We start from the raw sequence: 25,793 nt of genomic DNA, 5'->3' as shown, positions 1-25,793 counted from the left end.
ATTAAATGTGAATCTGTGACAATTTCAACATTTTTTTTTTGGCAAACAATAAGAATGTTTTAACAACAAACACAGATTGCCAGTAAGGCCGTTACACAAATTCATACCATATCTCACTGTCATTTCATGATTATTTTGAAAAGCAGATAATGTAGAAAATCTTTAACAATACAATCTGGGAAATCTCTCTCATGTAGAAGACAGAGAAACAACTTCACAAAATATACAAATGTTGTGCCAACATGGAAATGTATAACAATAACATCAGCTCCATTATAATCAACATGGTCTATAATGCACCATTCATCATCATAAAATAACAACTAAACTAACATTACATTGCATTAATCACAATGTTTAAAAAAATTAATTAATCAAATAAATCGTCAAATTTCAGCTATATTTTTAATTGTTTTGCAAATTTACATTCCTTATTCTTAGAAAAAAAAATTTAAGGTGAAATTCATTCAAATTTTTTTTTTTTATTTGTTTTGCTATTATTTCTTTCTTTCTTTTTTTTGATTGAACTACTTTGGTGTGCATTTGTATGATAATTCATCAAAGGAAAGAATTTGCTTAAGAAATTTGAACATCCTGTGCGATAATCTACCGGGGCAGTAAATTTGATTTATTATTGACTATTAAATCAAATGATTTTTATGCTACCGAACCATAAATGAATACTCTAAATATTTTGAAGATAATACTAAACAATAACTGTTACAGTTTATTTGCAAAATTATTAACTTTTTGATTTACTACATATTTTACAATGCTGTTTGAAATCTTTTACATAAAATTTCTTCAAGAAAATATAAACCAAATAAGTAACAAGTATATAGAATGAAAGCTCCAACAAATCTAAACTATAAATATAATTTTTTTATGTATTCTACTTTATAAACTGTTTTAAAGTTAACAACCAATGGGTATAGTAAAGACTAAGAGGGTTGGGGTAGGGAGGTGGTGGGAGGTGTTGGGGGTGTTGGGGGGGGGGGGGGGGGGGGTTAGGGGGGGACTAGGGGGGAGGGGAGGTAGAATTAAAACTTAATCACACATACAATATGTATTGCTGGCATCTTAACACATTTTGCATCATTTTTCACTACGAGCTGTAGAAAGTTTGATGTCTGAAGACTTCACAAATTTTCGTACATTATTGAAGAATTGCGTGAGATCGCTGGCAGTCTTAGGTTTCATGTCCATCCAGTGGTCACGGCCATTATCTCTGTCATCGTTACTATCCCGCGTGGACATGGCCCAGCTCTCATTTGTACTCAGTAAATCAGTAGTCACTATAACCCATTGATGAGTCAGATAGGACATCAGTTTTTCATAGATCTTGGATTCAACATCTTCACTGACGGGTCGCAGTTTCTCAATGACCTTCACCATGTATAGAATGGTATTCCGTGAGCCCTACAAAAGCATGAGACATTATTCTACCATGTTTGCTATGCAACGACAGTTTTGATTGGTTTAAAACCATGTATTATTTTCCAATAATACACGCTCGTGTCAATAATACACGCTCGTGAGTCACGGCTGTTTCCCCTCCGAAATAGTGCATTTGTAAACAAACATGGCGGCGCCAAAACATTTGAACGTCGGAGACCGTGTATTTTACAACGGAGAAATTTAGCAGATTGTTAATTTCTATCCACCCATAACAGACTTTGCTTAACAATATGTTGTAAGGTCTGTTTCCACAGGCAACCTTTGGAGAGCATTTCTACATGAATTGTTTGCCGACATCCCCGAATGTTATCGAAACGGCTTGGAATTGACGTCAGCTTTTGAATATTAATTAGCACGCGCGCCTTATCGTTTCTTGTGAATTGTAACAGCCATGTAGCGACACATTTCCCGGGGTTTCGTTGCCGTTTTTCTATTAGGAAGAGGTAGATCTCAGAACTAAACAGTACATGGTAGAATAGAAATAATCAACTTTGACTCGTGTATTGTTGCAGGATATACAACTCAGACTCGGATATTTTGCAATTTTAATTAATAACTCAGGCCTGCGGCCTTCGTTATTAATTTAATTGCAAAATATCCTCGTCCTCGTTGTATATCCTGCAACAATACACGAATCATCGTTAATTATTTCTTAAATAACATTTTGAAAAAATTAGAAATGCTGAACTAATTAGTTTTTGATAATTTGAAATGCACGGAATACATTGGGATAATTAGTCTCATATGTACCTTCTCCAATTTCTGGAGTCCTGTCTCTGGATCATCTCTGTAGGGCAACAAGCTTTTAAGATCCTGAGTCCTGAGGATAGGCTCCTGCCAATACAATGTTACACTTGATAAGTATATACAGTCCAACCTGTGTATATAGCGACCAACCAACCAATTGTTTTCCCATAGACTTTAGTGTTAATGTTTTGGAGTATTTCTTTCAAATTCTTGAATTCAATTTGACAATTATAGTTTATAACAAAAGTTTAGGGTCTGATATAACACCTAATCAAAAAAAAAGTTATATCCTTCAGCTCAAATTTTCTCCAGGGTAGCCATTTTGAAAATAGGTGAATTTCGCAGTAAAAATTCTCAAAAATCTTGAATGTTTACCTGTTTATTATTATTATACCTGAACTTTTGGGGATTTACGAAATTTATAGCAACATTTCTTAATGATAGTTACCTATCAGGCTACATATCTATTTTCTCACTTCATAACATACTGGCCAATCAGTGGTTGCCAGACATTTTATCCTTGGCTCAACTTTCTATACACAGGGGCTGTTTCAAAAATATATTTTTTCAATTGGTTGGTTGTTCCCTAAAGCACACCCATTATTGATTGGACACAAGGCTAAAATGTTCTTTAAAGAAAGGTGTCCTCTTTATTGAGGATTACTTCTTTCAGAGAGTTACAGTATGTCCCTTATACACAACAACACTAATACATTTTGTAAATACATGTACTATTGAATAAACCACATCTATCAAACGAAAAAAATACTAATATCAGATTTTGAAAGATACAAATGACAGGATGATGACACTGAATATGACTTAGGTGATGAGTTCATATTGAGATGTGACATAAAATTTCTGCGTTATTACCAGACCTGGATGTGTCTGTCTTTTGTTTGTTATTTTTATTAAACTTTTACCTGGTAACTGTGATTTCTAAAGGGATGAAAAGTAAATCTCCGTTTCATTGAAAGAGAAAGAGATCGAGATCGTAACTGATATGACACCTTGTGTAACAATGTGGATCTTGGACTAAAGACTTGAGCTGTAGCTAGGCTCACATACCTTTAGCTGGTCAAGCCACTCCCATAAAACAAGGGAGACAACTGCAGGGTCTGTTTCTTGTGCAAGTTGAGACCATGCATCATCTCTTTCATTAAGGTTCATCTGTAAGGAAAAAACAATCTCACCTTCCACAATGTATTCAAATTAATCATTCTACCTAGTCTACAGATTCTACAAACGATTAGGGAGTCTTAACCTGCAGAACTAGTGACTTAATTTTTTTTATTAGAAGTAAGATTTCCACTCTTTAGAAGAAGAGATCTCAAAGGGATATTGCCAGGCATCCACCATTGCATGATCATATGGTGGATCTATTTAAGACTGATCTTTTCTCTATCCCCCCCCCCCCGTCACATTGATTGTTTGACAGACCCATCACATTGATTGTTTGACAGACCCGTCACATTGATTGTTTGACAGACCCGTCACATTGATTGTTTGACAGACCCTTCACATTGATTGTTTGACAGACCCTTCACAATATGATTGTTTGACAGACCTGTCACATTGATTGTTTGACAGACCCGTCACAATGATTGTTTGACAGACCTGTCACATTGATTGGTTGACAGACCAATCACATTGATTGTTTGACAGACCCGTCACATTGTTTGTTTGACAGACCCATCACATTGATTGTTTGACAGACCCATCACATTGATTGTTTGACAGACCCGTCACATTGTTTGTTTGACAGACCCATCACATCGATTGTTTGACAGACCCATCACATTGTTTGTTTGACAGACCCATCACATCGATTGTTTGACAGACCCATCACATTGTTTGTTTGACAGACCCATCACATCGATTGTTTGACAGACCCATCACATTGATTGTTTGACAGACCCGTCACATTGATTGTTTGACAGACCCGTCACAATAATTGTTTGACAGACCTGTCACATTGTTTGTTTGACAGACCTGTCACATTGATTGTTTGACAGACCTGTCACAATGATTGTTTGACAGACCTGTCACATTGATTGTTTGACAGACCTGTCACATTGATTGTTTGACAGACCCGTCACATTGATTGTTTGACAGACCCATCACATTGATTGTTTGACAGACCCATCACATTGTTTGTTTGACAGACCCATCACATCGATTGTTTGACAGACCCATCACATCGATTGTTTGACAGACCCGTCACATTGATTGTTTGACGAACCTGTCACATTGATTGTTTGACAGACCCATCACATTGATTGTTTGACAGACCCATCACATTGATTGTTTGACAGACCCTTCACAATGATTGTTTGACAGACCTGTCACATTGATTGTTTGACAGACCCGTCACAATGATTGTTTGACAGATCCGTCACAATGATTGTTTGACAGACCTGTCACATTGATTGTTTGACAGACCCGTCACAATGATTGGTTGACAGACCAATCACATTGATTGTTTGACAGACCCGTCACATTGTTTGTTTGACAGACCCATCACATTGATTGTTTGGCAGACCCATCACATTGATTGTTTGACAGACCCGTCACATTGTTTGTTTGACAGACCCGTCACATTGATTGTTTGACAGACCTGTCACATTGATTGTTTGACAGACCTGTCACATTGATTGTTTGACAGACCCATCACATCGATTGTTTGACAGACCCATCACATTGTTTGTTTGACAGACCCATCACATCGATTGTTTGACAGACCCGTCACATCGATTGTTTGACAGACCCGTCACAGACCTGTCACATTGATTGTTTGACAGACCCGTCACATCGATTGTTTGACAGACTTGTCACATCCATTGTTTGACAGACCCGTCACATTCGAATTGTGGTTGGTAGTATCAATATGAATGAAATTGGGAATATTAACGATTTTAGCGATAACAAGGATTGTCTACGGAAGAAGCAGAGACCACAGATGTAGGGTCATTTGAATACTGTACCATCCAATGATTGTGGGCTAAATGTTTATATATAAATGACTCCTACCTCATGTTTATCAGCCTTGTCATACACCTCTTGTGGGTAGGACGTGGCACCTAGTTCTGCAGCTACATCTCCAGGAGTGTATTTCCTTCTACAAGATGATTTGGGCTTGACAGCCTCCTCCCCTTGGTCTCCCTCCAGACTTGTGTCTGGAGACAGGTTTCTTGAACTCGTGTCAGACTGATTGTCTGCTGGTACCTGCAATGACTTGAGTTTTTCATCCTTCAGATCCTCCATGGAGAAACTTTTGGTGCGTGACAAGGGTGTTTTCTCCTTTGGTGATATGACGTTCTTATTTAATGACGTGGCCAGTTCATCAAGTGATGACTTAGACTCATTACGTGGAAGTTCTGCCACTTCTCCTTTTTCAGGAATGAATTTTAATTGTTCTTGCTGAACTTCATGGTCACTTGATTCGATAAATCTTGATAAAGAATTACCTAATTCTGCGAGTTCTAGTAGTCTCTCACAAGTTACATATATTACCTGTAAACAGTGGAAATCAGTTCAGTGATCAACACATTACTAGTACTTAATATTATAAACAAATACTAGGTGAAGTAAATGTTTTGTGAGGGAAACTGCTTAGAAAACTTGTTGTACAAGTACATGTAACTAAAGGTACATGCGAGACATGCCTTGTTTTTCATAACATTATCACAACATGAGTTACAAAGTGTTCCGACAGAAAACTGAAGAATTATGATAAAGTCATCTGATTATTTCTATATTATGTGAACACATTATAAATAATCAGTAGGTCTATTTTGGTAACAAAATTAACCTGAAGGATAACAGCATCACACTTACCTTTGGCACAAACTTTAACTTCCTTGCCTCGTATCCATGTAACACATGTTTCTGTCTATTTAAAAAGTGTGATAGTGTAAATTCATGAGTGTCTTTAGCTCTGAAAATAATAAAATGTAATCATTTAACAAGTTTTCTATTGACTGAAATACACAGCTATGACAATTTAATTATGAATACCTATTCTTAATAAAATAATTTAAAAGGAAATGTTATTATTTACAACAGGTGTCCTTGTCAACCCTTAATGCTATTATTTATATCAGCTAGGTGTCCTAGTCCCCCTCAGTGTTATTATTTATAACAGATGTCCTAGTCCACCCTCAATGTTATTATTTATAACAGGTGTCCTAGTCCCCCCTCAATGTTATTATTTATAACAGGTGTCCTAATCCACCCTCAGTGTTATTATTTATAACAGGTGTCCTAGTCCACCCTCAATGTTATTATTTATAACAGGTGTCCTAGTCACCCCTCAGTGTTATTATTTATAACAGGTGTCCTAGTCCACCCTCAGTGTTATTATTTATAACAGGTGTCCTAGTCCATCCCTCAATGTTATTATTTATAACAGGTGTCCTAGTCCACCCTCAGTGTTATTATTTATAACAGGTGTCCTAGTCCACCCTCAATGTTATTATTTATAACAGGTGTCCTAGTCCACCCTCAATGTTATTATTTATAACAGGTGTCCTAGTCCACCCTCAATGTTATTATTTATAACAGGAGTCCTAGTCCACCCTCAATGTTATCATTTATAACAGGTGTCCTAGTCCACCCTCAATGTTATTATTTATAACAGGTGTCCTAGTCCCCCCTCAATGTTATTATTTATAACAGGTGTCCTAGTCCACCCTCAGTGTTATTATTTATAACAGGTGTCCTAGTCCACCCTCAATGTTATTATTTATAACAGGTGTCCTAGTCCACCCTCAATGTTATTATTTATAACAGGTGTCCTAGTCCACCCTCAGTGTTATTATTTATAACAGGTGTCCTAGTCCACCCTCAATGTTATTATTTATAACAGGTGTCCTAGTCCACCCTCAATGTTATTATTTATAACAGGTGTCCTAGTCCACCCTCAATGTTATTATTTATAACAGGTGTCCTAGTCCATCCTCAGTGTTATTATTTATAACAGGTGTTCTAGTCTACCCTCAATGTTATTATTTATAACAGGTGTCCTAGTCCACCCTCAATGTTATTATTTATAACAGGTGTCCTAGTCCATCCTCAGTGTTATTATTTATAACAGGTGTCCTAGTCCACCCTCAATGTTATTATTTATAACAGGTGTCCTAGTCCACCCTCAATGTTATTATTTATAACAGGTGTCCTAGTCCACCCTCAATGTTATTATTTATAACAGGTGTCCTAGTCCATCCTCAGTGTTATTATTTATAACAGGTGTTCTAGTCTACCCTCAATGTTATTATTTATAACAGGTGTCCTAGTCCACTCTCAATGTTATTATTTATAACAGGTGTCCTAGTCCACCCTCAATGTTATTATTTATAACAGGTGTCCTAGTCCATCCTCAATGTTATTATTTATAACAGGTTTTCTAGTCCACCCTCAATGTTATTATTTATAACAGGTGTCCTAGTCCATCCTCAGTGTTATTATTTATAACAGGTGTTCTAGTCCACCCTCAATGTTGTTATTTATAGCAGGTACGTGTCCTAGTCCATCCTCAGTGTTACTATTTATAACAGGTGTCCTAGTCCCCCCTCAATGTTATTATTTATAACAGGTGTCCTAGTCCACCCTCAATGTTATTATTTATAACAGATGTCCTAGTCCATCCTCAGGTGCTATTACTTATAACAGGTGTCCTAGTCCATCCTCATTGTTATTATTTATAACAGGTGTCCTAGTCCATCCCTCAATGTTATTATTATTTTAAGACATTAGCTGTATTATTCACCAATGGTTAATCACATTTTCTTTATATCCTCTTATATTTAAACAAGTAATGATCATGACTGGATTCTTACTTTGATGCAAAAACAATTCTAAATGGCTTCAAGTAAGCTTCAAATTCTTGTATGATTTCCATCTGCCCTCTTGTTTGTATAGAACTGGGCCTAAAAAAACAAGACAACAATAACATACCAACAAATTAAACTGCATGTATACATTAAAGTTATAAGCCAAGAGTAGTACATGTAGCGGTGTCTGTTGCCAATAATTATTAATGTACAAATTAAAGGAAATCACATTACATCAGATTTCAATATCTTTGTGCCTTTGCAGAAATATACATTTCATACATGCTTCTAAATCCATATATTTTACAACCTACAGACAACTAATGTACTTCGTGTAAACTGCAACTCAAGAGGCCCAATGGACCTGAATCGCTCACTTCTTCTACAAGTCATGAACACCACATTGGAAGACTTCATTCATGCTACAGTTTGTATTTCCAAACCTAATTAAGGTCATATTGATGTGGATCTAAATATGACGTTCTGTGGCTATATACCTATCATTATGACATTCTGTGGCTATATACCTATCATTATGACGTTATGTGGCTATATACCTATCATTGTGACATTCTGTGGCTATATACCTATCATTGTGACATTCTGTGGCTATATACCTACCATTATGATGTTCTGTGGCTATATACATATCATTGTGACATTCTGTGGCTATATACCTATCATTATGACGTTCTGTGGCTATATACCTATCATTGTGACATTCTGTGGCTATATACCTATCATTATGACGTTCTGTGACTATATACCTATCATTATGACGTTCTGTGGCTATATACCTATCATTATGACGTTCTGTGGTTATATACCTATCATTACGTTCTGTGGCTATATACCTATCATTATGACGTTCTGTGGCTATCTATCATTATAATAACTTACCTCTGAGACCTGACATAGTGGATGGCAGTATTACCAGAGATCCTGTTGGTAAACACTAGGTAGGTAGCAATCATTACCCCTGTCCGCCCTGTCAAATGGTAAAATAGAAGTCATATCTATTACAAATTTATACTAGTTTTATCATTGATGGAGTCAGTCTATCCATTTAATTATACTTTACGTTTTCCAAGGATATCATCTATGTATTATTATCTATCCAATTACTCCTATAATAAAACCTGGCTTTCATTTAACCTTCAGGTATCTCTGTATTAACATCATCTTTGATAATCATGCTTTCCATATTGTACTGAAACAGGGTTCATATGGATTATGTCAAACCAATTGCCAATTCAAGGCCTTTTCAAGGCTTTTTCAATGTCTTAATTAAATATTCAAGGCCCATTTTACCTGTCATCTAAGTCATCTTCAGAGGGAAAAAGAGAACAAAAAAGCAACTTATAATTACTATCCACTTGATCAAAATACAACTTGACCTGGCTAGCTATTCTTAATGTCTGTAGGGAAGGCGGCATATACAAAGTTGATTCCAAATGATCAGTGACCAGGGTTTCACTTATCCTAATGAAACCTTAATTAATATTCAAGACTTTTTCAAGGCTGTTTACCAATTTTCAAGGCTTTTCAAGGCCCAAGGTGAAATTCAGGCTTTTCAAGGCCCAAGGAGAAATTCAAGACTTTCTCAAGGCCCGTGCTAACCCTGTGAAAAGTACTTGGTAACAGAAGTGTAAGCCAACCTTACACACCAATAAACTTTGACAAATGTCTCAATGTATAGCAGACTGAACAGAATTATTTAATTGGAAATATGTTTTCACTCCAAGTTGGGTCAACTGCATGAATTAACAATGAAATTGCTGTATTTAAACTGGAAAAGTTCATATGATATGGTCATTGCATTAAAATAACTTATTCTTGACCTACGTGAAGTTCAGTTTTTGCCAACATTATATATACATTGTATATAATGCTATGTTCCAATGTTACAAGCTATGTACTTGTAACATTCGACAAGTTTTATTTTATTTTGAGAATGGGATCAAATTTACCTAGACCCGCATGGCAATGAACAGCAACCTTTCCTTCTGATACAGCAAACTGCATCACCTTCACCATGTCCAGTATAGAGCTAAGTGTCCCTACACCATAATCTGGCCTGGAAACAAAACTCATCAAAGTTCAAAGATTGACCTTCAAAAAAAAACATCATGACCTTCACCATGTCCAGTATAGAGCTAAGTGTCCCTACACCATAATCTGGCCTGGAAACAAAAATCATCAAAGTTTAAAATTTGACCTTCAAAAATAAACATCATGACCTTCACCATGTCCAATAAAGAGCTAAGTGTCCTCAAACCACAGCCTGGCCTAGAAACAAATTAAACACCAAACAGATTGTTCCCTGATATCTTTAAAGACCGCTTCGTATTTAATTTAACTGCCATTAAAAACCTTCAGGTTATTTTGTGTGGCTTCACAAGATTACAAGACTGCGGGCCTTATCAGTCATCTAGGTTCTATATATCAATTAATGATTTTGCTTTTAAACTAAGGTTAAAATAGTTAACCTGTGACCTTGAAAGTAGGCCAAAGTGATTGGCAGTCCATCATCCCAGTATGCTTTTGGCCATGGCCCAATATTATGATCTTGGCTATATCTGACCCAAGTTGCAATAAGCCATATTAATTATGATCATATCAGTCACAATACTTTGGTATAAGTTCACAGCATACTAAATTTTATCAAAATCCATTCATATCTAATCAAGTTAACAAGTTAAGATCAAATCTGTCTAATTATTGAAGTGTTGCAAGATCTTTTTTGTATAAAGCTGCATACCAATTTCATCAAAATCCATTCACATCTAATCAAGTTAACATGTTAAGTTATGAACAAATCAACCCCATTATTTAAGTGTTCCGAGATATTTTTTGTCTAAAGCTGCATACTAATTTCATCAAAACCAATTCACATACAGTATTTATTCAATTTATCAAAGTCCTTTGACAACAAAACTAGGAAGGGCCATAACTTGGTAATAACTGAATCAGCAGAAATGTCAAACTTGTGTGGGCTCTTATTTTATATAATGCTGCGTACCAAGTTTCTTGAAAATCTGTTCATATTTACTCCTGTTACCTTGTTCATAATTTCAAATGGCAATAAAACTACAAAGGGCCATAACCCTGTGATTTACAGCTGAATCAACTCGATGGTCAAACACATGTGAGATCTTATTGATATAAAGCTACAATGTACATAGGAAGTTTATGAAAATCTGTACATACCATATCACATTCAGCACGGCAGATGAAACATGACGACAAACAAAAGGCCATATATTGCAACAACTCAGTTACAATGACCCAAAAATCCATTCTATCTTTAAATAGCTCCATGGTCTGTTAATTGTATGCAAATTTAGACAGACATTACTTTTGTAACAAAAATTAAGCAACTTCAAAACTAAAAAACAGAAAAACAACAAACAAAAGACAAAACAAACAGGAATTATTCTTTAACAGCTATTGAACAATTATTTCACAAATTTAAACAATAAGATTTACTTACCAGCAAAAATTGTAAAAGTAGACTGAAAATTGAAAAATAATTATGTATCATTTAAATGGCAGCTATATATTTGGAATACACTGTAACAGAACTTAAGATCAATTTCATTCTATATATGGTCTTAAATAAGTTCTCCATCATTTCATATGAGTTCTCATTTTTGCAAGCCTTGCATTTTGGGAGCAAAAAATAAAACTTCAAGATGAGTTTCATAAAATTGCATAGGCAATGTATAAACAACTTTAAGATGCCTTTCATCACATAACTTGGAAAACTTATATTTTGATTTTTAAAGTCAAAATAAGGAGGGCATTGTTAAAAGAATGTGCCATTCACAATTTATCATATCACATCATTGTCTGTATTATGATGTCACTATCAATTTCTGGCTGGCGCTGCCAATGAAAGATGCTCTAGTGTATATTACACTAAATCACATGATTTATGCAAAAATATTGCATGGGCAAATTCACTGGATAACAGGTCAATCATAAGATAAATATAAAATACAATTTTGATACAAACTTATCTATATTCAATTTTATAATCTATGAAAATTATCTCTAATTATAATAATACAGTGTACATGATGGGAGCTTGTGTCCCTCAGTCCTACAGGTGATTCATGCTTTACTCACTGCCGTTATCCATGAACCTCTGTGGGGTGTAGGAGAAGCCAGTCTTGGGTTGTACCCCATAGCCACAATCAGCATGTTCTCCCTGGGACTGCAGGTTGATTATTGTTCTTATTCCCATTCTGAATTTATAATAAATATGAGCAGTTAATTATACAATGCAGTGGCTCACATAGATACATGTCTACTCCTGTGGTGGGGGCCGCGGTGGCCGAGTGGTTCAGGTGTCCCGACACTTTAACACTTAAAAAAAGCGCTCCACCTCTGGGTTGCGAGTTCGAAACCTATGTTGGGCAGTGGCCAGGTACTGACCGTAGGTCGGTGGTTTTTCTCCGGGTACTCCGGCTTTCCTCCACCTCCAAAACCTGGCATGTCCTTAAATGACCCTGGCTGTTAATAGGACGTTAAACAAAAACAAACCAAAACTCCCGTGGTGGTCAGGAAAATGTCACCTGGTGTATTTAAGCACCTACATTGTATAATTACTCCAGAGACTGATGTTGATGAGATATCTTGTACAGTGTACATGTAATGAAGTCTTTAACTATAGATAGCAACAATATTTTCATTTCAACAAATGTTAATGGGAAACTGTTACTGAGATTATGATAATAGAAGACCCATAGGCCTTAATTGTAACCTTAATTTTTAATTATTTCAGTCAATTTGACCCTTTTTGACCCTACCCATCAGCCCTTGGGGGTCAGTCAGGCTAAAAATTTGAATACCATCAATTACCATCCAAAACTGGTAATTATAACCAATTAAGAACTATTTCAAAAAGAAATCAATTAAACAAAAAGTATTCAAAAATGTGATTTCCCTATATAACTTACTAAAGTTTACCCCCTCCCCTGGAGCAAAGCTGAGACCCAAGGGTCATGATATTTCATAATTTTGGTAAAACACCTTAAAAACCTTCCATGTATAAGAACAGCATTTGATCCTATCTTATTTGGGTCTTGAGTAGAAGATTTTTGAAGTTTCATTCAATTTCACTCCTTTTGGACCAACCAATCAGCCTCATGGAGGGGGTCAGTCAGTGCCAACATGTGCTTGTCATCAAACTGTCATCCCATGCTGATAATGTTAACCAAGAAAGAGTGAATTCCAATTGAAATCAAATAAATGATGGTAAAAAATGTTAATTCCACTCCAGGGGCAAACGTAAGACCCAAGGTTCATGAAAGTCACAATTTTTTAAAAACACCTTAAGACCCTCAGCCTTCCATCTATGAAGAATACATAATGTATTTGTTTCGACCTTATTTGGGTCTTGAGAAGATTTATGACTTTCAGTCAATTTGAACCCTTTTGGCTATTCCCCTCAGTCCCCTGGGGAGTACGGACCATGTACTTCAAAACATTGGTTAACTTTTGACCATGGAAAATTTCTTCAAAATTTTATTGACATCAGTCCAGGGCTTCCTTAGAAGATTGTAAATGTAAATTGTTTATGGATGTACAATGGACCATGAAAAAAGGCGGTTATAAGGTCACTTGAGACTTCATCCCAGGTGACTTAATATCCCTGCATATTGCTATAACTGGCACAATACCGTGGCCATCAGCACTGTTTTATTCAATAAAAATATATTAAACCCATTTGACCCCTACGACCTGGAACTTAGGTAAGGGTCGATCACTTCACCCTTCCACCCCTTCATCCAAGCACACTACATGCCAATGAAAAGAAGTTACTTAAAGATTTCAATATATTTGACATTGAAAGTAAGTCAAGATCATTTATTTGAAGAAACTTAGTAGCCCTTCATATAAGTATGCTACTAGCCCAATGTCATGACCCTGGGCCTCTTGCTTAAAGAGAAGATGCCAGAGAGATGTATGGATAATGGACACAGAATCATGGCTAACTTGCCCTTCAGGCAGGTGAACTAAAACTGACATTTTCCTAAAAGTCTTTTGCATCAAAATAAGTTGAGAATTTAAGAAAGACTTGTTACACTGGGACCAGTCTATAAGCCTATATATATCTTATAGATAACCTAGCTGCCCTATAATGTGAGCTCTTTCAGTTTGTCTTCTGTTGCTTACCAATATACATGTATGTCATGTACTTTGTATTGTAAGTTACTTACTGTTTGAACTGGCCTATGATGTCAAATTTGTCGATCAGCTCATCAGCTGGTCTGGACATAGCAACAATGTTCTCTGTGATCCTGTCAACACCAAGATGTGTAAACTGTCATTTTGTCATGTACAGAGGTACACAATTACTACACCAGTACTACACAATTACTACACCAGTACTACACAATTACTACACAATTACTACACCAGTACTACACCAGTACTACACAATTACTACACCAGTACTACACAATTACTACACCAGTACTACACCAGTACTACACAATTACTACACCAGTACTACACCAGTACTACACAATTACTACACCAGTACTACACCAGTACTACACAATTACTACACCAGTACTACACAATTACTACACCAGTACTACACAATTACTACACCAGTACTACACAATTACTACACCAGTACTACACCAGTACTACACAATTACTACACCAGTACTACACCAGTACTACACAATTACTACACCAGTACTACACCAGTACTACACAATTACTACACCAGTACTACACAATTACTACACCAGTACTACACAATTACTACACCAGTACTACACAATTACTACACCAGTACTACACAATTACTACACCAGTACTACACCAGTACTACACAATTACTACACCAGTACTACACCAGTACTACACAATTACTACACCAGTACTACACCAGTACTACACAATTACTACACCAGTACTACACAATTACTACACCAGTACTACACAATTACTACACCAGTACTACACCAGTACTACACCAGTACTACACCAGTACTACACAATTACTACACCAGTACTACACAATTACTACACCAGTACTACACCAGTACTACACAATTACTACACCAGTACTACACCAGTACTACACAATTACTACACCAGTACTACACAAATAATACACCAGTACTACACAATTACTACACCAGTACTACACCAGTACTACACAATTAATACACCAGTACTACACCAGTACTACACCAGTACTACACAATTAATACACCAGTACTACACAATTACTACAACAGTACTACACAATTACTACACCAGTACTACACAATTACTACACCAGTACTACACCAGTACTACACCAGTACTACACAATTACTATACAATTACTACACCAGTACTACACCAGTACTAATCCAGTACTACACCAGTACTACACCAGTACTACACAATTACTACACCAGTACTACACCAGTACTACACCAGTACTACACAATTACTACACCAGTACTACACCAGTACTACACAATTACTATACCAGTACTACACAATTACAACACCAGTACTACACCAGTACTACACAATTAATACACCAGTACTACACAATTACTACACCAGTACTACACAATTACTACACCAGTACTACACAATTACTACACCAGTACTACACAATTACTACACCAGTACTACACCAGTACTACACAATTACTACACCAGTATTACACCAGTACTACACAATTACTACACCAGTACTACACCAGTACTACACAATTACTACACCAGTACTACACAATTACTATACAATTACTACCAGTACTACACTAGTACTACACCAGTACTACACCTGTCCAGTACTACACAATTACTACACAATTACTACACCAGTACTACACCAGTACAACACAATTACTACAACAGTACTACACAATTACTACACCAGTACTACACAATTACTACACCAGTACTACACAATTACTACACCAGTACTACACAATTACTACACCAGTACTACACCAGTACTACACAATTACTACACCAGTACTACACCATTACTACACCAGTACTACACAATTACTACACCAGTACTACACAATTACTACACCAGTACTACACAATTACTACACCAGTACTACACCAGTACTACACAATTACTACACCAGTACTACACAATTACTACACCAGTACTACACAATTACTACACCAGTACTACACAATTACTACACAATTACTACACCAGTACTACACAATTACTACACCAGTACTACACAATTACTACACCAGTACTACACAATTACTACACCAGTACTACACAATTACAACACAATTACTACACCAGTACTACACAATTACTACACCAGTACTACACAATTACAACACAATTACTACACCAGTACTACACAATTACTACACCAGTACTACACAATTACAACACAATTACTACACCAGTACTACACAATTACTACACAATTACTACACCAGTACTACACCAGTACTACACCAGTACAACACAATTACTACACCAGTACTACACAATTACTACACCAGTACTACACAATTACTACACCAGTACTACACAATTACTACACCAGTACTACACCAGTACTACACAATTACTACACCAGTACTACACCAGTACTACACAATTACTACACCAGTACTACACCAGTACTTCACCAGTACTACACCAGTACTACACAATTACTACACCAATACTACACCAGTACAACACAATTACTACACCAGTACTACACAATTACTACACCAGTACTACACCAGTACTACACAATTACTATACAATTACTACACCAGTACTACACCAGTACTATACCAGTACTACACAATTACTACACCAGTACTACACAATTACTACACCAGTACTACACCAGTACGACACCAGTACTACACAATTACTACACCAGTACTACATCAGTACTACACCAGTACTACACCAGTACTACACAATTACTACACAATTACTAAACAATTACTACACCAGTACTACAACAGTACTAAACCAGTACTACACAAATACTACACCAGTACTACACAATTACTACACCAGTACTACACCAGAACTACACCAGTACTACACCAGTACTACACAATCATACCCCAGTACTACACAATTACTTCACCAGTACTTCACAATTACTACACCAGTACTACACAATTACTACACAATTACTACACCAGTACTACACCAGTACTACACAATTACTAAACATTTACTACACCAGTACTACACCAGTACTACACAATTACTACACCAGTACTACACCAGTACTACACAATTACTAAACATTTACTACACCAGTACTACACAAATACTACACATGTACAGACGTTGATTGGGCTGTAAACTACTCTAGCTGTCATGCACAGCATTTACAAGTACTCTACACATTAAAAGTACTATGTGTGAAGCTTTTACATGAAGCATACATTCAATTGCTTATTTAAAGATAGTTTATCATAGAAAATTGTAACCACTCAAAACACTAGTTTCTTCACAGTATTATTTATGATGTTAATAATATATTGATTTTCCATTACACTTCTGATGTACTTAATAACAATTACATTTCGTTGATGAATTTGAATATACATGTATGAACAGCATTAAGAACCCTATAGCTAGCCATATCGATATGCAATTAAAAAGTCAACAGAGCCTGTACAGGTTTTAATACTTGAATCAGTGTAACTCTCATTATATTTATTATAAAATATGTGAACAGTGAGTTACTGCTATCTTACCAGCTTGAATAAAGTCCATTGATGACCATTTTTTCCTTCGGCCACAAGTCTGGGTTACAATACTTGCATTTCTTCCCTCCACAGAACATAGCACATATTCTTTCTGGAGAAATCATCCCCCGTGCCTGTTCTGTAAACTTGTTATAGCCTGCCTTAGGGTCTTTACCTTTAAGAGTGAAAAAAAATGTCTTTTAGTTATAATACTGGGGATATTTTATATTTTATAAGTTGAGTATATACTAATAAAGTAAAGTTTCTGAATATCTCAATATTACCCAAAGGCATTGATCCTGACAGGGTCCAGTGTGTGTAGTTGGTGTATCTCAGTATTACCCGAAGGCAATGATCCCGACAGGATCCAGTGTTTGTAGTTGGTGTATCTCAGTATTACCAGAGGACAATGATCCCGACAGTATCCAGTGTGTGTAGTTGGTGTATCTCAGTATTACCTGAGGACAATGATCCCGACAGGGTCCAGTGTGTGTAGTTGGTGTATCTCAGTATTACCCGAGGACAATGATCCCGACAGGATCCAGTGTGTGTAGTTGGTGTATCTCAGTATTACCTGAGGACATTGATCCCGACAGGATCCAGTGTGTGTAGTTGGTGTATCTCAGTATTACCTGAGGACATTGATCCCGACAGGATCCAGTGTGTGTAGTTGGTGTATCTCAGTATTACCCGAGGACATTGATCCCGACAGGATCCAGTGTGTGTAGTTGGTGTATCTCAGTATTACACGAGGACAATGATCCCGACAGGGTCCAGTGTGTGTAGTTGGTGTATCTCAGTATTACCCGAGGACATTGATCTCGACAGGGTCCAGTGTATGAAGTTGGTGTATCTCAGTATTACCTAAAGGCATTGATCTTTAGTGGATGAGGGAGAATCCGGGTCAATTTTACAACCTCAATAATTTGATACCGGTGACATTTGTTGTCGTAGTTTTCAACTGGTGTGTCTCTATGTTTATCGATGTCTCAAATATGTTCCCTTATTTGGATTTTAAATTGGTGTTTGCATGGCTTCACCAATATATTGCTTGTTGCATATATAGGTGATGAGGTATACTACATCCCAAGTGGTGCAATGTCCTCAGAGGCGGCCTGTGTAGGTACCCCTAAAGACCTTAGATTTGGTGGTCCAGCTGCAGATTTTGCAGTTGGATTGTGTTCAGTCTGTAACTGGGTTGATGTATTGCTGACAGGGCTAAGCTAGGCAGAAACTGGCTTTACCTAAAAGTTGTCAATTAAGTGTTTGCCATTTCTAATTGCAAAAACAGGCGGTGGGGTTAGTATCAGGAAGGTCAATCTAGAGAACAGGCCTAAACATGCTACAGGCTACCTTGTAGTATAAATAGGGCTTACACACTCAACGTCTTACCTCTGTTGAGTTTTCATACGTAAAACAAAATTGGTCAGGTCAATTATACGTAAAACTTCATGTCCAGTGATAAGCAGCTCGCCAGTTGGAAGGGACATGAGCCTATAACCACCTAATCCCATTGAGTATATATTAAGAACATTTTAAATTGTTATAGAACTCAATGGGGAAAAATACCCTAGTTATCAAATTGTGACTCTGATATATATGTATTTAAATGTCAGTATCAAATGATATTTATAACTTATACATAATTAAAATTTTAAATGTCTGTATCAAATGATATTTATAACTTATACACAATTAAGATTTAAATGTAATTAGATATCATCAATTTTCTTCCAACAAATATTGTTAATCTATCTTACCATGCGAGCGTTCAGCGTGTTCTTCCGTCCACACCAGTCCTTCCTCCCCTGGATGAGAATATTCATCTTGGTCAGGCTCCATGTTCTGTATCTTTAGTTCTGTAGATGGAACCAAACAGTTTTTATACTTAACTAAAGAGAATAAGAATTATGCGTAATAACATGTTGTTATGTTTCACCTGCCCCCCTCTGTCATCATATGTGCCACATACCTTTCCAATATACGTCATAGGTAACACAAAAACGGACATCACAAATAAAATTGTACTTTCAGTGACAATTGTTATCAAAGAGTTTTGGCCCGTCACCAATACAATACTGTCCTGACAGTGACAATTGTTATTAAAGAATTTTTGGCCCATCACCAATACAATTCTGTCCTGACAGTGACAATTGCTATCAAAGACTTTTGGCCCATCACCAATACAATACTGTCCTGACAGTGACAATTGCTATCTAAGACTTTTGGCCCATCACCAATACAATTCTGTCCTGACAGTGGCAATTGTTATTAAAGACTTTTGACCCGCCATCAATACAATTCTGTCCTGACAGTGACAATTGTTATCAAAGACCTTTGGCCCATCACCAATACAATACTGTTCTGACAGTGACAATTGTTATCAAAGACTTTGGCCCATCACCAATACAATTCTGTCCTGACAGTGACAATTGCTATCAAAGACTTTTGGCCAATCACCAATACAATTCTGTCCTGACAGTGACAATTGTTATCAAAGACTTTTGGCCAATCACCAATACAATTCTGTCCTGACAGTGACAATTGCTATCAAAGACTTTTGGCCCATCACCAATACAATACTGTCCTGACAGTGACAATTGCTATCTAAGACTTTTGGCCCATCACCAATACAATTCTGTCCTGACAGTGGCAATTGTTATCTAAGACTTTTGGCCCATCACCAATACAATACTGTCCTGACAGTGACAATTGTTATCTAAGACTTTTGGCCCATCACCAATACAATTCTGTCCTGACAGTGACAATTGTTATTAAAGACTTTTGACCCGCCATCAATACAATTCTGTCCTGACAGTGACAATTGTTATCAAAGACCTTTGGCCCATCACCAATACAATACTGTTCTGACAGTGACAATTGTTATCAAAGACCTTTGGCCCATCACCAATACAATACTGTCCTGACAGTGACAATTGTTATCAAAGACTTTGGCCCATCACCAATACAATTCTGTCCTGACAGTGACAATTGTTATCAAAGACTTTGGCCCATCACCAATACAATTCTGTCCCGACAGTGACAATTGTTATCTAAGACTTTTGGCCCATCACCAATACAATTCTGTCCTGACAGTGACAATTGTTATTAAAGACTTTTGGCCCATCACCAATACAATACTGTCCTGACAGTGACAATTGTTATCAAAGACTTTGGCCCATCACCAATACAATACTGTCCTGACAGTGACAATTGTTATCAATGACTTTTGGCCCATCACCAATATAATTCAATGAAAAGAAGCAGACATTTTCTACAGAAATTTCAATGTCCATGCAATTCCTTGGAAACCTTTATGTGTGCAAATTCATATTCAATTAACATTACATAGAAAATCAACAGCCAGGCAGTGTTCTAGCCGATAGCTGATAATGGTTAAATATAACTTGTCAGGTCTTGAGATCACCAATATGATCCAGGTTTCAAATATAAAATTAATACAGTACGTATCAATTGCAGAGAATATGAGCAAACATATACATGTACACAATAAACATGCCAGCTGCAAATCAGACATTGTGATTATACATTATAGCAATACAACTCCAAGGTCAAATTGTATTTATCTGTAAAATTTCCTAAAAGCTGGTATCATACTTACTTGGCATGATGAATCTTTACTTTCTAACTTATTAAACTAGAGGAAGCACCAGGTCGTGGTAACAGATCTAGTCATATGATCTACCTGCAGGCTAATCAATTTCACCATAACACAGCTAATTTTACACTATACCACCTTGAAGAACCAGCTAGGAAATCTGAAGTTTCCTTGCAGCCAAGTAATATATGGCTGTAGTGTTATCTCCTGGGTCAATAATACATAATTGATGTACACAGACAAGGGCATGAAGCTAGCACCTCCCTCTAGTCCAGTGTAGCAGTCCTACCGTCAGATACACTGGTAGCATCCAGGCCAGGTATGTGGGATTCAACAGGTAAAGTTACATCACAGGTAACGCCCTTCTTTAATCATCAGGTAAACATTGTAACTCTCCAGCTGCTATCATTATCCATATTTTAATGAGTTTTGTTTTCACAAAGAATATATTGTTTTTATATCTAAGGCCAAACGAAAGACTGCTTATATACCAGGTACATTTGTATTAATTTCTTGTTGCAAGAAATAGGAAATATCATTACAGTTGTTTAAAGGAACATTGATCATTGTAAGTGCTTCCTTGAAAATGGCAATAAAATATTCAATAACTCATGTAATTGCATGCATGAAGTTATTGTCAGTATGGAAAACAGGAAACACATTTCTTTCTTGGTATGCATTCTAAATACATTATGTAATTCATGCAGTATCATATAACTGTCTTTAACACCTAGATATATCCTGGCTCCACTTAATATCCATGGCATTATGTTTTAAAGCAGTAAATTAGATCTTTATACTAATCCAGACAACCATGTTATTGTCAGTGTAGACAATTCAAATGCAACCTGTGGGATATTTTCTGCTGAGAACAGTGGGAACATGTTGACCTTTATTTTACAGCAACAGACAAAATTCCTATTAATCATAAGTGTCAATACAGGAACAAACAAGTCCAGGACAATGTCTGTCTACATTAGCTATAAACACGCCTGTGGCAACCAAAATGATGAATATATAGCCAGACTCAGAATCACATTTTCACAGAACAATAATCAATATGTAAAACAATGACACAAATAATAAAGACAAGGAGAGTCGATATTATCTATCTACAACTGTATTATATCCCTACTCAGGGCTTTGGGCCTGTGAAATATTGTATTGATAAAAATCATAATGACATATACATTTAACTTGTAACTTATAGCTGATACCACAGATAACTTTCAGCACAAATCTGTTAACAATTCCACCTAGATGATGTTGCTTTTTAATTCCAGCTGTGACCTTGAGAAAAAAGTTTTTTTCATTAAATAAACTCTACAAAGGTTCATCAATCTTATATTAAAGTAATTTGACCTTTGACCGATCAATTAGATATGGTTCTTTTAGACGATTTAAATTTGCTCTTGAAAAGCTACATGTATAGTTTACACACAAGATCTGATAAGGGACAAACAGATAACAAAATTAACAAAGGTTATGAATGATGGGCGAGATGTAGCTTTATATATAATTACTGGTATAAGAATTGAAATAGCTTACATACTTCAGGACTAGTATAGTGAAGAAACTTTTGATTTATTTTCTATACCCCTAAACATTCCCAAACTTTTTCTATTTTTACTACTTCAGTGTTGTTTGTAAATGTCATAATTTTTATAAACTTTAATTTATAAGGACATAAAACCTTGAAAACAAGGACGGTAATTAAAAACAGCACATGCATCAACAGTTGCATGGAGATTTACTAATTTATATAATCTATATTTTAAGATGTTCTACAAATTGTACATGTATCATCAGATCTGAGGAATATAACTTAATTACTTTTATACAGTGCACTCTGTCCAAACCGGACTCTGTCCAATCCGGATATTTGCCAAAACCGGCCAAATAATTTGGTCCCGAAAATTCCCTTCTTTATTTATTATATATATAATATATAGTAAATAAACTCTGCATAATCCGGACTCTGTCTATTCTGTAATCCTGCCATATATCCCGGTCCCATTCCTTCTGTATACTAGTAGTAAATCTACTCTGTATAAACCTGCGTCGATCCCACTGATGTTTCCCTGGTAGCTTCAGCTTAGTAATTTAGTAACAGGACATATATATAAATAATTGTGTTGTAGGAAGTGACTAAAAGTTTGCCCTTAGTCAAGACCTTCCATAAATTACAATAGCTTTAATTTCTAGCATAATGGTTAACTCTTATTATTGTAAAAGATGACAGAGTACGATATGCAACAACAACATATTATATGTTGACACTTGCATGTGTAGTCTACGATGACCCTAGCACATGTATGTAAATAATATATAGGGGGAGTGTTGTGAATGTATGTCCTCCGTTGAGGAAATAATCTTCAATATCGCATCAATGAATTATCCTTCCGCAGACAGATGACCCACTAACAACATATAAAGTTGTCAAAGTTCTGGAGCAAATATAAGGCAGCCACTCTGACAGTTACAATGAACTGTCTCCAGTGGTGCTGTAGCTATCAAGCACATCAGCCATATCTGGCACATTATTAAAGAGCATATAGTTTTGTCATGGCCAGCATGTATACTACAAATGCTGGACAAACCCAGGGATGTTAGATAGGAGGCCTAGCTGCAACTCCACAGCTAAGCATGGTGACAGATACCTTCACTTTGCAGGATGAGAGCATTAAAGGCCAACCTGGACAAATAGTCTCTTCCAGGGGTTGAATATGCACAGGTGCCACAAATAAGGCTAGGAGTATGCCATCACTTAACAGCCCCTGTAGTTGATATCACTCTTGGACTGATTGGGTTTGACACTGCTCCTGCAGTACACAAGATTGACCAAATACACACAGAGTAGATGTTCTGTTACCTTCTTATATCAGCTACAACCAGTTACTATTGTGCACTATGAGTCAACAACAGCCAACCACCCAACCTAGCCAACAATCGGTAGTGGCATCAGGGAGACCTACAATTTGTGTAGGAGTATACCACCAGGGTACCATTAAGACCAATCACCTCTGAAAACAAAAATCTGGGAATACTCCAAACCAAACATGGACAATCAAATAGCATGTACTTGTCATCTCTAGCACCTTGATATGATTGACCTAGCTAGCTTGAACACAATCCATTTTGGAGTCCCCCATTCCCACCTTCAACTTTTGGTTGCTGTTTCATGCTTTTTCAGGGCATCCAGTAGACACTTGAGAAGAGTATACATGATTTTTTGAGAGTGAGTTTGAAGGGACATATTTATTTGACATAATAATATGTCAAATAAAATTTCAGATTTCTGAGAAAAGGTTATTTGACTTCTGAAATTGCTAAAAGTCAAGGGTCAACTGGATGCCCTGTTTTTACCAGAATACACTATCAGGTCCACATCAACTGCAAAGCCGTTTTGAGAGAACATATAGGAACGTGCCTATCAATACCTGCAGATACCCCATATATGGGGGCAACACCACAAAGACTCGTCAAAGAGACTGTCACGCTGTAAAGATTGTGGTGCAACAAGACCCTTAACTTATTGTCTACTCAAACCAACCGTATATAGATCCCTCAATCCTGAAAATTCAAAAAGCGGCATGCAGTTAATGAAAATCCCACTCTGGTCTCCACAAGTTCTTCCATTCCCCCATAAGTCACAGAATAGCTGTTAATTGTGAGGGTTAAGGTTATTGGCAATATGCAGATTGTGAAACTTCTGGGAAAATACAGTCATTTTTTTAATTAAGAACATTTGTGACCAATACAGGAACCGTATACAGACACCTGCAGCTGGCAAAATCCCAACTCTAGGTCATGATCGGTGCTCTGATTACTAGCAATCAGCCCTGTCTAGTTCTGCAACATTTTTTTCTCTTTTCCTTTGTCTTCTCTCTTGAAGACAGCTCTATTCACAACCAAGGAGGCATAATGCAAGAACGCGTGTACACATGAATGCATTATGATTCCTTCCTCCTTAATTATCAGGTTATATAAGTGCTACAAAGGCAATTTTGAAATAAAGTTAATAAACTATCAAAATGCAAATACGTGTATCTCTGAAATAAATACAAATCGATCACAAGTGTGTCAAGTCAGTGTAGGGAATTATTAATAATACCTTCTGTTTCGCTTGACAATATTATGTAGGCCTACAGTACAGTAGTTGCCAAAACATCAAAAACGACATTTCATTTGTATGCCCCACTACGACGAAAATGGACAGATACTCTGCATTCCTGTCTGCAGTTTGTAGGCTAGAATATCAATGTTTTCACAATATAGATCCCGTTACCATATAGTTAGAATAACTGTATCATTGTTGCCACCGGCAAAACATTTCACATCTCAGCAGGAATTTGCACCATTTTGTTGCTAATATAGACATTTACCCGGAGTACCTCTGACTTTTTCTGTATTTGACACAATAT

The 25,793-nt window shown here is 36.5% G+C and overlaps 1 protein-coding gene across 2 annotated transcripts; it reads right to left on the bottom strand.

Annotated features, from left to right (window-relative positions):
- Positions 1–1,016: 1,016 nt before the first annotated feature.
- Positions 1,017–25,749, bottom strand: LOC117331495 (protein tyrosine phosphatase domain-containing protein 1-like). Of its 2 annotated transcripts, none has more exons than XM_033890230.1 (14): positions 25,658–25,749; positions 19,511–19,609; positions 17,760–17,925; positions 14,264–14,344; positions 12,168–12,286; positions 11,530–11,551; positions 10,007–10,113; positions 8,937–9,024; positions 8,043–8,132; positions 6,043–6,142; positions 5,236–5,718; positions 3,274–3,375; positions 2,209–2,292; positions 1,017–1,419 (listed from the first exon to the last, which is right to left on the bottom strand). In XM_033890230.1, exons 2-14 carry the CDS (start codon positions 19,590–19,592, stop codon positions 1,096–1,098), a joined length of 1,848 nt encoding a protein of 615 aa, XP_033746121.1. In that variant the 5' UTR covers positions 19,593–19,609; positions 25,658–25,749; the 3' UTR covers positions 1,017–1,095. The 2 variants fall into 2 exon arrangements, with proteins under 2 accessions (XP_033746121.1, XP_033746120.1); XM_033890229.1 differs by having other exon boundaries at positions 25,484–25,743.
- Between the last annotated feature and the right edge of the window lie 44 nt (positions 25,750–25,793).

The sequence above is a fragment of the Pecten maximus genome, chromosome 7 (genome assembly GCF_902652985.1).
Source record: "Pecten maximus chromosome 7, xPecMax1.1, whole genome shotgun sequence".
NCBI classification, from domain to species: domain Eukaryota; kingdom Metazoa; phylum Mollusca; class Bivalvia; order Pectinida; family Pectinidae; genus Pecten; species Pecten maximus.
The sequence above is the reverse complement of the archived record's forward strand: the minus strand, read 5'-3'. Positions and strand labels throughout refer to the sequence as shown.